This window comes from Notechis scutatus, chromosome 1 (assembly GCF_049901735.1).
Source record: "Notechis scutatus isolate UNSWTSFEM ecotype Mainland chromosome 1, rNotScu1.2, whole genome shotgun sequence".
NCBI lineage: Eukaryota > Metazoa > Chordata > Lepidosauria > Squamata > Elapidae > Notechis > Notechis scutatus.
In genome coordinates, this window is record NC_142009.1 from 328781760 (window position 1) to 328794119 (window position 12360).

Here is a 12360-nt window from a genome sequence, read left to right on the forward strand (position 1 = left end):
CCAGTCCTTTTCTGTATTTTCAGCCCATTACTGTCCTAAAACAAGGCGGCCAGTGGAAAAATCAGGAAAAGAATGCCCACAATGTTCTATCTACTGTACAGGTTTCAATACGGGTAGTCCTCAAGTTATGACTGTAATGGAGCCTGCCCACCATGGTCATCAATGGGTCCATCCGGGTGACTGACTCAATTTTATGATCTTTTTCAGGCAGTTGTTAGTTGTTAAGTGACATTAATGGTTTTGCTATAAGCCAATTTTGTCGAAAATTCAGAAATAACTCCTGGATTTCAGCAAAAATGCTGTAAAACATGGTCACGATTATGAGATGCTGCAGACAAATGTAAATGAGACAGCTGTTGTGTGGCTGAAGTGCTTAACTGTGGTTGGAGGGCAGCCACTGGAACTTCGGAAATGGGCAGTAAGTACCTTCTGAGAAGTCTGTCGTAACTCTGAATAATTACTAAGCGACCGGTCATAAGTGGAGGACTACCTGCCATATTGAACTTGAGCAGCTAGGGGACAGAAGATCTTTCTCCTGGGATCTTCTGTTTTTCCCACCCCCTTCCCCACAGCACCCACTCAGGTTAGCATATAGCAGGTGTGGGAAATGATAGCCCCCATTATGACTCTGGACTTCAACTCCCAGAATTCATGAGGCGGCAGCAGGGCTGACTCAAGAATTCTGGGAGTTGAAGTCCACAAGTCATAAAAGGGCCATGGTTCCACCACCACTGGCATACAGAGAGCAAGGGTCAGAAGGAAAGAAAAAGTGGCCAACATACAGTGATGAGGTTGTGCTCTGGGAGGCTACAGGCCTCAATGTGATCCTGGAGCAGCTGCTGGGAAAAGTTCTGATGCATTTGCGCTGCTTCATGGGCGTCGATGGCATTCCCACAGGCTTTGTTAAGGTCTTCATTGGAAAGGAGGGAGAGAGAAACAGAGACATTAGATTGCGAATCCTTTCAGGCAAGGAACCCATCCTCTCCCTTTATGGAGCAAACTATTCACAAACAAACAAATGACCCACTCTGTATTAAATAATATTAAGTCAATGATAAATATTATTACAGGTAGTCCTTGACTTAACAACAGTTCACTTAGTGACAGTTTGAAGTTACAAAGGCACTGAAAAAAGTGACTCAAGCAACGTCAATTGGGAAGCCAGATTCATTTAACAACCATGTCACTAATTTAACAACTGCAGCGATTCACTTAACAAATGTGGCAAGAAAAGTCATAAAATGGGGCAAGACTCATTTAACAAATTTCTCACAGCAACATAAATTTTGGACTCAATTGTGGTCGTAAGCTGAGGACTACCTGTATATTGTTATCATACCTTTTAAAAATGTAGCGACTGGGTCAACCTAAGGCTCCCACCTCCTGTTTTCCCCACCCACAACACTAAGCCTATAAATTTGGCTGGATTGAGTGAGAGGACTGGCCCAAAGTCATCCAGTTGGCTTTCATGCAGTACGTAAGCAAAACTTAAGACCTCATTACTGGTTTCTAGGCTAGGTATGTAACACTACTACATCAAACTGACTCTAATAAGAAGTAAATGTTATTAAAAGCATTAGGAATTAGAAAAGCTGATATATAACTTTTTTTTAAAGAAAGAAGTACCGGTAGTACTCTAGAATCTAAATCCATTTTATTTAATTATCTACACTTTCAATTTCTTTGAAAAGAATTCATGGCTTTCTAAAACATACAGGATGAAAAGGAAGAGCAAGCATCATAATCAAAGATCTTTATACCAGCGGTGGTATTCTACGGGTTCGGCCCAGTTCTGGTGTAGCACTGAAGATCAGTGGAGACCGAACTGGTATTCTCTAAGGAGCTGCTGTTGGGCCCACCTGCCCGCCTGGGCTCCCATACTGACCTTCATTCCCTACTTTTGAAGCGTAGCTGCTTTGCGCGGCACAGCAGATTGCCGCGTGTCAGCTGTTGAAGCGACAGGGAGAGTACAGGATTACAGGAGGTGAGTAGGAAAGCCTCTGTGTGTGCGTGCAAAGTGCGCATTTGGTGCACACACGTGCAAAGTGTGTGTCCACGCACAAAGCATGCTCACCAAGCCACACCCACCGAACCAGTGGCAAACTATTTTGAAACGCACCACTGCTTTATATTAAGCTGGGTTATGTTGAGATGGCAATGTAAGTTCTGATTAAATTACTTTGAATAGCCAAGTTGACACAGGTAAGAGTGCTGAGTAACTTGCATCTAACAAAAATGATATTTAATGGAAAACAGACTGCAGGTGCCACTCATTCAGCGACCATTCGAAGTTACAGTGATGCTGAATGCGTGGTGTTCACAAGTGGTCTTCTGTGTTCCCGCATTTCTGTGATCATGATCCAGGTCTTTGGCAACTGGCTCACAATTGTGATGTCACAGCACTCTGGTCACGTGATCAACATCTGCAACCTTCACTGCCTGCTTCTGACAAGCAAAATCAATGACCAGTCTTAATGTAAGACAACTTGGCCAACGTGGTTTGCAAACGGTGGTTCATGTCTTAGCATGTTGTGCAACCCAACTCCCTATGGGAGTTATTTCAATCATGAAAGAAATCATAGTTTATCACAGCGTACAAATGCATCCTTTGAATTATGACCCATTGGCGTTAACTGACCTCTCAGGAGGGCCGATGACCACAACTGCACAGACATGTCGGGGATCTTGCTGGCCAGCTGCATGGCTGGGACTACCATGTTGTTACTCTCCTAGAGATAAAAGGGGTCTTGATCAAACAAAAATGGCAGCTGGACGTGGTTATTTCCCCTGAATTTACTGATTGGGAGCACCCACATATAAATCAAACACGGGTTTGCAGGGTATCACCTGTCACCATTCAACACAAATCTCTTGATAATCATATTATACTTAATATCTATGGAGATTCTCAAGTCATCCAGATCATGGTTGTCCCAAAGGTGTTTTTTCAAGAGGCAGGTGGACTTTCTTTGTTTTTTTCCTTGAAGATGTTTCGCTTCTCACCCAAGAAGCTTCTTCAGAGAACTGAAGAAGCTTCTTGGATGAGAAGCGAGATGTCTTTAAGGAAAAACAAAGAAAGTCCAGTTAGTTGCCTCTTGAAAAAGCACCTTTGGGGCATTATACTTAATAGATCTCTCACTGAAAGTAAGGCCCATGTAACACCTTCACTGCATGAGCTGCACTGGCTTCCAATTTCTTTCAAGGTGCAATTCAAGGTGCCAGGTATTACCTTTAAAGCCCTACACAGCACAGGGCCAAGTTATCCATGGGACCCCACCTTTCCCTAAGGCCATCTACACATCCAGCCAGGTTAGCTATGCTAGGCACGCTCCAAGTCCCTTGCCCTAAATAGTGCCATGGCAGAGTCACCCTGCAGCGAGATGGGCAGGCAAACGAATTTAATAACAATAATAATAATACGATGTGAGCTAGGAAGCGTGCTTTTTCTGTGGTAGCCCCTGCCCTGTGAAACATTTTGACCCCTGAAGCTCGGCAGGCCTAGCCTTCCATAAAGCTTTGAAGATCAGGCTTTTCCTGCAAGTCCTGGGATAGCATTAGATTCCTGCACATTAGAAGTTTGACTTGGCACCGGATTTCTGTTATTTTTAATGGTTTAATATGTTTAGTTTTAAAGTGTATATGTTGTTTTAACTTTTGATTGGGAGAGGCTGAGAGTTGCTTATACGCTGAATGACTATATAAATGTTTTAAATAAAATAAAATAAAACAAAACGTGCTATCCAGATGGCTGCCTTCATTTCCCTTCTCCCCCAGCAAAAAAATAATGCATTTTTCCTTTCAATAAAGTTTCATCTAAATATGTAAATGAGTAAGAAACAGCCTCTTTCAGAAAAGTTTGTCTGATGTGAATCAATCGAGTCTGTTTCAAACATTTCTCTACTGTCTGTCTGAAAGAAACAAGACAGGGACACGATGGATAACCTCTTATTGAGTGTTCAGCTATGATTGCATTATTTCTTTGTCACCGCATAACATTCAAAGATGCAGCAAAAATCATTTAGAGACAAGGCTAACATCCCGAATCCTGCAGGCCATGTGCGGGGATAACAACTGCAACAAGACTTAAATAATCTCATTGTAATACTCCCGGCTTAACAACTGCCCTGTTTAATGACCATTTGAAGTTACAACAGTGCTGAAAAATTAACTTCACAACTACTGTCAAACTTAAAACAGCTGCACCGTCCCTGCAGTTATGTAATTGCCATTTATTAGCTTCACAGCTTACATCCAACAAGCAAAGTAAATGAAGGAAGTGGCAGTAGCATCGCAAAATCATGCAATGTCCCACTTAACAACCAAGGGTAATTTGCTTAATGAATAAAGGCAAGTATATGTGTTCCAGGCTGATGTTGCAGGATACAATCTAGGTCGGTCACCAGGACCAGAGGCTTAGTCTTCCGAGCTTTTGGATTCATGCTGGAGTCCCTGATTGAAATTGTTTAATGACCACAGTGGAACTGATGTCAATTCGGTGCGATTATTTGATTTTTCCCTTAGTGACTATGTCTGGCTTAGTAATGGAATTTCTGGTCTCAACTGTGGTTGTTAAAAGAGGATTATTTGTAATTAATTTCTCACTGCAAGTTCACACTTCACTTCAGGGCACCAATTTGACTATTTGCAATAAGCAGATAAATTGCAGTGTTTGTGGAATAATTTAGTGCGTAGCAAAGAAATATAGTAATTATCAATCTTTCACATTTCCTGAGGAGGAAAAAATGGGAAGATTCGTAGTTACAAGTATTTTTCAGAAAGCGCCTGGAGTTTGTTTTTTGATATCTATATGTATGCGATTGCCCCACACGGTAACAAATAAATAAATCACAATTTGAACATTCGATTACTACAGATGCCACAAATTTTCCAGCACACCATATGACTATCATCACCACCTGTCAGCCCATTGATACACACATTGGCAAAACTTTGCGTTAAGATTAATTTCACACTCTTAATTTCATTGGCAAGAGAAAAAGGGAAGTATCATCAACACCACTAAAAAGGATTTATGACTTACCCTGTGATTCCCTAACACATAGAAGATGTGACCCAGAAGAACAAGAGAGCATGCTGTTAATCGGTTTAGATCTTCTGCATTTGACATTTTTAGTGTCTCTCGTAAAAAACGTCTACCAAAACAAAAGATTAAAAGAAAGAAAACATTTTGGGCAATGTAAGAGGTTTAACCAAAAACTGGCTCTTCCAGCAACTACTTCAGCACCTCATTTGCACATTCCCATAGTATCTATAACTCTGGTTTGTTTTTTTCTAGACATCCTATAGTATCTATAACTCTGCTTTTTAAAGAAGCTTTAAGTAGCTGAATTACTGTAATTTGATTACAGGCCTTCAAACTCGCCACTAATAGTGAAGTAGTGGCCTGGAGGCATTTTATCCCTTCAATCATGGACTTTTGATATCTCAACAGAATTCAGACAGTTTTATTAACGTTTAATGTTTATACTTATTCAGTTGCAATTAAGGGAGCTGTCTGCTAACCACAGAGATTACAGGTAGTCCTTGACTTACAACAGTTTAGTGACCGTTTGAAGTTACAACGGCACTGAAACAAATGACTTTGGATGGTTTTTCATGCTTATGACTGTCTCAGCCTCCCCATGGTCATGCGGTCAAAATTCAGACACTTCGCAAACTAATTCATATTTACGACGCTGACGGTGTCCTGGGCTCACGTGATCCGCTTTGGCAACCTTCTCATAAGCAAAATCAATGGGGAAGGCAGATTCACGTAACAACCGCGTTGCTAAACTGAACAACGGCAATGATTCACTTAACTGCGGCCAGAAAGGTCGCAAAATGGGACAAAACCGATTTAAGAGCTGTCTGGCTTAGCAACAGGGATTTGGGGCCCCGTTGTGGTCGTAAGTCGAGGACTACCTGTGCGCTGAGACTGGAGAGGACCAAGTAAGCTATTAAGAGGATAAGAGTAGAGAAAGGGGCACTTGCTGGCACCCATACGTTAAACTTGGCCATGGGGCAGCGCTCATTCATACAAAAGGGCAGCTTCCTGCTTAGGGAAAGCAGAGCCTTAGCAGAGTATTTAGCTGTTATCAAACAGCAGCGCAACTGAGCAGAATTCCCGCCTTTGACCTGCCTTTTCGCTAAAAAGAAGAAATGCTTTGTGACTCACTTGGCTTCATTGTACCTTCCTTGAAAAAAGGAGAACAGCCCTCGGATGTAGAAAGCGGCAGCTCGAAGACAGTGAGAGCTGGAAGAGACAGAGAGCAGGCACACAGACAAGTAAGCAAGCATTCACGGCCCAAGCGGGAGATCATGGGTTCCAACTGGCCAAATTGCACGTTACCAGGGAACCCCTATCAACCGATAGGTTAATCAACGTATTTGGGCTTGCTTTCAAACCAATATTGTCAGACTTTGCCCACAAAGTGTGTGTTTCCTTCTACAAAACACCTTTTAAAGTGCTGGATTTAGGAATATAGATTCCTATTGAATTGATACATGTAAAGAGAAGGCCAGACAAAAATTAGCCAGACAACTACACGTATTTGTTGGTTCAATGAGATCATCTTTACTGAATCTCTCCTATCAAACACACAGATTACTACCCCAACCTGCAGCTATCAACGTTACATCAAACCCTTCATGGCAACTAAGCTGGTTGAATCTTCACACAGCACCAGCCTAGACAAGGCAGGCTGCAGCCCATAAGCACTAAAGGAAATGTCTCTAGAGCAGGGGTCCCCAACCACCGGTCCGCGGACCGGTACCGGTCCATGGAACAAATCCTACCGGGCTGCTGGTTTGCTGGACGCCGCCATCTTGTTTTGATGAAAAAGTGCTTCCGGTGAGCTTTTCTGGGTAGAAAGCTCACCGGAAGCACTTTTCATCAAAACAAGATGGCGGCGCCAGCGTCGCGCTCTTCGTGAGCTTCTGCCGGAAAAGCTCACCGAGCGCTGCGGTGAGCTGCCGCCATCTTGTTTTGATGAAAAGTGCTTCCGGTGAGCTCACTGGAAGCACTTTTTCATCAAAACAAGATGGCGGCGCCCAGCTGATGCCGGTACCGGGCCGCAGCATAAAAAAGGTTGGGGACCACTGCTCTAGAGAAGGGGTGTCAAACTCGAGGCCCGTGGGCTGGATAGAACTGGCCCATGCTGCCGCCCTGGAAAGAGCAAAGGACCAGCCTGCAGTGCCTCTGCCAGATAAAATGGAGTTTGGGAGGGCCGCATGCAGCCCTCTGAGGCTTCATTTTCAGCTGCGACAACGTCCTGCTGCGCTCTGCCAGTGGCAATGGAGCTGGGGGCGGGAGGGGGCGCATGCGGTCTCCCTGAGCTCCATTTTCACTGGCAGAGCACGGCAAGAGGTAATCACAGCTGAAAACGGAGCTTGGGAGCCTGTTTTCGCGGGCAAAGCGCTCGGGCCACCACAGATGCTGACATAAGTGACATCAAGCTGGCCACATGCACCTTGGCCAAGCCCCCCCCCCCAGGTCAAACACAGTCTTGATGCGACCCTCAGTGAAATTGAGTTTGACACCCCTGCTCAACCTTGGCAACTTTTAAGACTTGTGGACTTCAACTCCCAGAATTCCTCAGCCAGGTGGCTGAGGAATTCTGGGAGTTGAAGTCCACAAGTCTTAAAGTGCCATGGTTGGAGACCCCCTACTCTAGAGTGTCTCTTAGCCCCATAGCCCATTTCTAAAAGAGGCAACTGGCCCACTCTTTTTCCTGCCATCTATTCTTCTTCCTTATTTCCACTGCTTCTTTGCACCTTTTGCCACTGGCATTGCTTTTCTCAAGCTGAACGGAAATAGTAGCCGAAACCTGATTTCTATGCTTCACTGCCTCTCCAGAGGGATTAGCCTCCACATCTTTATGCATGTATGGAAAATATAGGATAAAACATCCCATGTGAAACATTTCAATCTCTTAAGCAAATCATTTCAAGGGATGTTCTGTGCTGGAAACAGAAGGTTTTTTTTTTTAATGTTTACTGTTTTATCATTTTGCTGAATGCCTCCCACAGTCGCTTTTTATGAGATGCATGGATGACCATATAAAATGTGACAATGAATGTATGTATGTATACATATATAATGGAGAATATTTGTAGCTCAGGGTTGGCATGAGGGATCCTTGGTGCTCTCTGAGCTTGCTGTGTTTTCTTGCAGACTTTTCATGACCCACTCTAGGTAACATCATCAGTGCTGCTGATGTTATCTAGTTTGGGTAATGAAACATCTGCAAGAAAATAAGCAAGCCAGGGAGCACCAAGGACCCTCATGTAAGTATGTATGTTGTGTATGTTGTGTATGTTATGTATGTATGTATGTATGTATGTATGTATGTATGTATGTATGTATGTATGGTATATATGTTTTGAGGGCTGCTAAACTAGCTCAACCTTATAGAACTGTCCAGCAAATTGGAACAGACTTTTTTTGAGGTGACAAGTTTTGAAAAACTTGGAATAGAGGCAAAAATTGGTGGGTTTCAAGGCCTGCAGCCTGATGATGATGTACATTTAACACAGGCAGCCTCTATTACTTCTCTCTTTAAAGAGCAGAGGAAGTGTAGAGAGATGCAAATAATGAAGGGCAATTGTCACACAAATTACAAAAGAGAGATGACAAGTTACTCATCTCTCTTTTACTTTAGTGTGCCTTAAAAATCCGAAGCTATCCAAGCCCTAAGGTCAGTTTCAAAGGCCTATTCAGAAAGACTTCCACCAGGGAGAACCATTGGCAGAGTCTCTCGATTTTAAGTGGACTGTGAAACACCACATTTAAATACAACCATTCAGACTACGCACTCCATTATTCAGTTTTATTGTTTCAGGTTATTCAGGTTTCAGTTTTATTCTTTCCTTATTATGCCTTCATACCAGAATGTGTACGTCACTTCTATTCTTTGAAAAGCAGGATGTAAATGTAATTAATAACTAAACTAAAAAGAAGGAACAGGGATTCAAGTGCAGACTGACAAGGCATACTATACTGTTTTAAATGTCCACCGAGATTACTATTAGTTACTGTTGTTGATCAAACTGCCTATCTAAATTCCTGGCATATAAAAATGTTGTTGTGAAACAGAGAGTTCACCAGAGTCATACAACAGTTAAAAGCGCTGCTGGTGCCAAGGAATCATTACAAGCCATCCAATATAATGGCTTTATATTGTTTATATAACATTATATTGTAATGGGAATTACTGATTCACCTACCTCACTGGAAAATTGTGGTCTGGGTTTATCCTTTCCAACAAGCTATAAAGCTGGAGAGGAGGAACACACGAGGAAGTTAGTTAGTTTTTAAATCATGTTTACAGTTATACAGGACAAAGGCAGTTTGACCCAAGCAGTTTATCATGCGAATATTCTCCAAGGCCTCCTGGGCTGAGAGGTTGTCTGAGGAAGCCAAAAATTCTCTTTCGGATACAGCTCAGCGTATTTTTTACAAACTGAAAGGATTTCCACATTTACAAATCAGCCTGCCTGGCTTCTGATGATTTCAAATGATTCTTATTTTACTCAAATAAAATAAAAAAAAAATTGTATTCACAACTAGATAGTGAGCTAAATTCTGAGCCACACGAATGAAAATTTGGAATTGTTCTATGAGCTGTAGTTTAGAAGAAGACAAAAGACATAAGAAGACACAAGCTTAGAAGACAAAAGATGCTGTTTACAGAACATCTTTAAATGACTTTTTAAAAACAACATGGATAAAGTAAATGCTCCCCCCCCCCCTGTTGTGCTTTATATGATGAAGCCAACTGTTCACATTTCATTTAAAGCCCAATACTTCAGCCAGGACATTTACCTCTTGATGCCGGTTTCCTTCCCTGATATAGACGCTTGCCAAGTTTGTCACGATAAAAGCCCACAATTCCTGATGGGTGGTGAGCTAGAGAACAGACAAGACACATATAACCAAAAAGAGGTTTAAAGCACTTTCCCCTTCTTGCAGGAAGTCCTCAACTTATGTCGTTGTAACAACCATTTGAAGTCACAACGTTCTGGGAAAGGGGGTTTTATAGCCTGCAAAACACTTCCAGCCATTGTGAAACACTGTGCTGCCCCCTAATGGTTTAGTTTAGTTTAATTTACTTTATTGTCATTGCACCTCGTTTCATGACTACATTTTAAGGATTTGGCAACCAACTTGCATTTATGACTGGTTGCAGCTTCCCAGGGTCATGTGACATATATATATGTGTATGTGTGTATGTGTATGTGTATGTATATGTATATGGTGTATGTATATGTATACGTACCGTGTTTCTCACAAAATAACGCCGGGCCTTTTTTTTTTTTTTTACCCCCGAAAAAACGGCTAGGCCGTCTTTTCGGGGGTGACTTAATTCCCCCCTTGCATCCTCGGGCGGGCGGGCGGCGACGGCTTGCATGTTGACCTCGGCGTTGGTGGGGCACTTCGTATTGGGAGACCTTCCGCCACCGTTGCTTTGCCTTCTCCCCGTGGTGCTGTGGCGTTTAGAACAACGTCGCAGTGTTTGGCGCAGCCACACGCGGCCAGTCAGGGCTCCTCCCTGCAACTGGAGCCCAGTGGAGACACTCGGCTTCAGGTGCTCCTGTCGCCGCCTTCCCTTCGTCTTCGAAGGCAAAGCCAATTCTTATAAAAAAATGACGCCCTACTACCAGTACGACAAAGACTCCCCTGCCCGAGAGGGCAGCCCAACCCCACGTGGGGAGGCGAATCTCCTGGGGCCGCAGAGCAGGATCGGCCCACCCGGGAGAAGCGCCCAGCCGCCATCCCTTCCTGGCGCCAAGCAGAGCGCGAAGAGCTTCACCTGGGGCGCCCAGCGCAACTGACAGACGGGCCCTCCTGCCCAGCGCCAGAGCTCTCGCCAAGGCAGCGAGCACCTCCCCACCGGGCTCTCCACTCATCCCACCAGTGCCGTGCTGGCTGGGCAGAGCTGGGAAAGCGAGCCGCGGGTGCGTGCCCACCTGCCAAGTGAAAGAGCCGGGCCGACCCAAGCTTGGCTTCCTCCCCAAGTCCCTCCAGCCCGAACCCGAAGGGGCCACCGGGAGAGACCGCCTGAGGCAGTGATAGCGCCCACCCATCCGTGGACAGGGAGGCAAGGCGACATCCTGCGCCACATCCTCCTTCGAGCTGAGACCTGCCGAGTGAGTGCCTCTGCCCAATGCCCGTGCCGCTGCAGCGTTTGGAGCTCCCGGCGCATTTGGAGATGCGTGGGGACGGGGACGGGCTGGGCGAGGGGTGGAAAGGACGGGCAGCTTCAGGCTCTCTCCGCCGGAGCTGCCGGCCAGGGAAGCAGCGTTGCCTCCCTCTCTACGGACAGGTGGGCGCTATCACTGCCTCGGGCAGCCTTTCCCAGTGGCCCCTTCGGGTTCGGGCTGGAGGGACTTGGGAAGGAAGCCAAGCTCAGGGCGGCCCGGCTCTTGGCAGGCAGGCGCACACCCACAGCTTGCTTTCCCGGCTCTGCTCAGCCAGCATGGCTCTGGCAGGATGAGCAGAGGGCCCAGTGGGGAGGTGCTCGTTGCCTTGGCCAGAGCTCTGCCGCCAGGCAGGAGGGCCCGCCTGTCAGCTGCGCTGGGCACCCCAGGCGAAGCTCTTCACGCTCTGCCTGGCGCCAGGCAGGGATGGCGGCTGGGCGCTTCTCCCGGGGTGGGCCGATCCTGCGCTGCAGCCCCAGGAGATTCGCCTCCCCATGTGGGGTTGGGCTGCCCTCTCGGGCAGGGGAGTCTTTGTCGTACTGGTAGTAGGGCGTCGTTTTTAAAAGAATTGGCTTTGCCTTCAAAGGTGAAGGGAAGGCGGCGACAGGAGCGCCTGAAGCCGAGTGTCTCCGCCGGGCTCTGGTTGCAGGGAGGAGCCCTGGCTGGCCGCACGTGGCTGCGCCAAAGAGCGCGGCGTTGCTCTAAATGCTGTGGCAGCATGGGGAGAAGGGAAAGCAACAGTGGCGGAAGGTCTCCCGATACGAAGTGTCCCACCGCCGAAGTCAATGCAGGCAGCACCATATCCGGGTATGCAACAAAACTACTTCCTAACGGCAAGCCCCCCCCCGCCATTCCTCTCCATTTCCCATGTTTAATATAGGCCTTAATTTGGGAGGAGGGGCTTAATTTGATTTTATGCCTATAAAGCATGCTGGGACTTCCTATTGGGGGAGGCCATATTGTTGGAGAAACACGGTATATGTATATGCATATGTATATATGTACATATACACTGCTCAAAAAAATAAAGGGAACACTTAAACAACACAATATAACTCCAAGTCAATCACACTTCTGTGAAATCAAACTGTCCACTTAGGTAGCAACACTGATTGACAATCAATTTCACATGCTGTTGTGCAAATGGAATAGACAACAGGT

At 45.4% G+C, this 12360-nt stretch overlaps 1 protein-coding gene across 1 annotated transcript in view; it reads right to left on the bottom strand.

Moving 5' to 3' along the window:
- Positions 1-12360, bottom strand: part of MAU2 (MAU2 sister chromatid cohesion factor) — a 41954-nt gene that overhangs the window by 4510 nt on the left and 25084 nt on the right. Inside the window, exons 13-18 of the mRNA XM_026683134.2 lie at positions 9824-9907; positions 9226-9275; positions 6176-6253; positions 5042-5153; positions 2639-2729; positions 783-910 (exon numbers count right to left, since the gene is read on the bottom strand). Coding sequence (XP_026538919.2) covers positions 783-910; positions 2639-2729; positions 5042-5153; positions 6176-6253; positions 9226-9275; positions 9824-9907 — 543 coding nt within the window. The remainder of the gene's footprint in view (positions 1-782; positions 911-2638; positions 2730-5041; positions 5154-6175; positions 6254-9225; positions 9276-9823; positions 9908-12360) is intronic.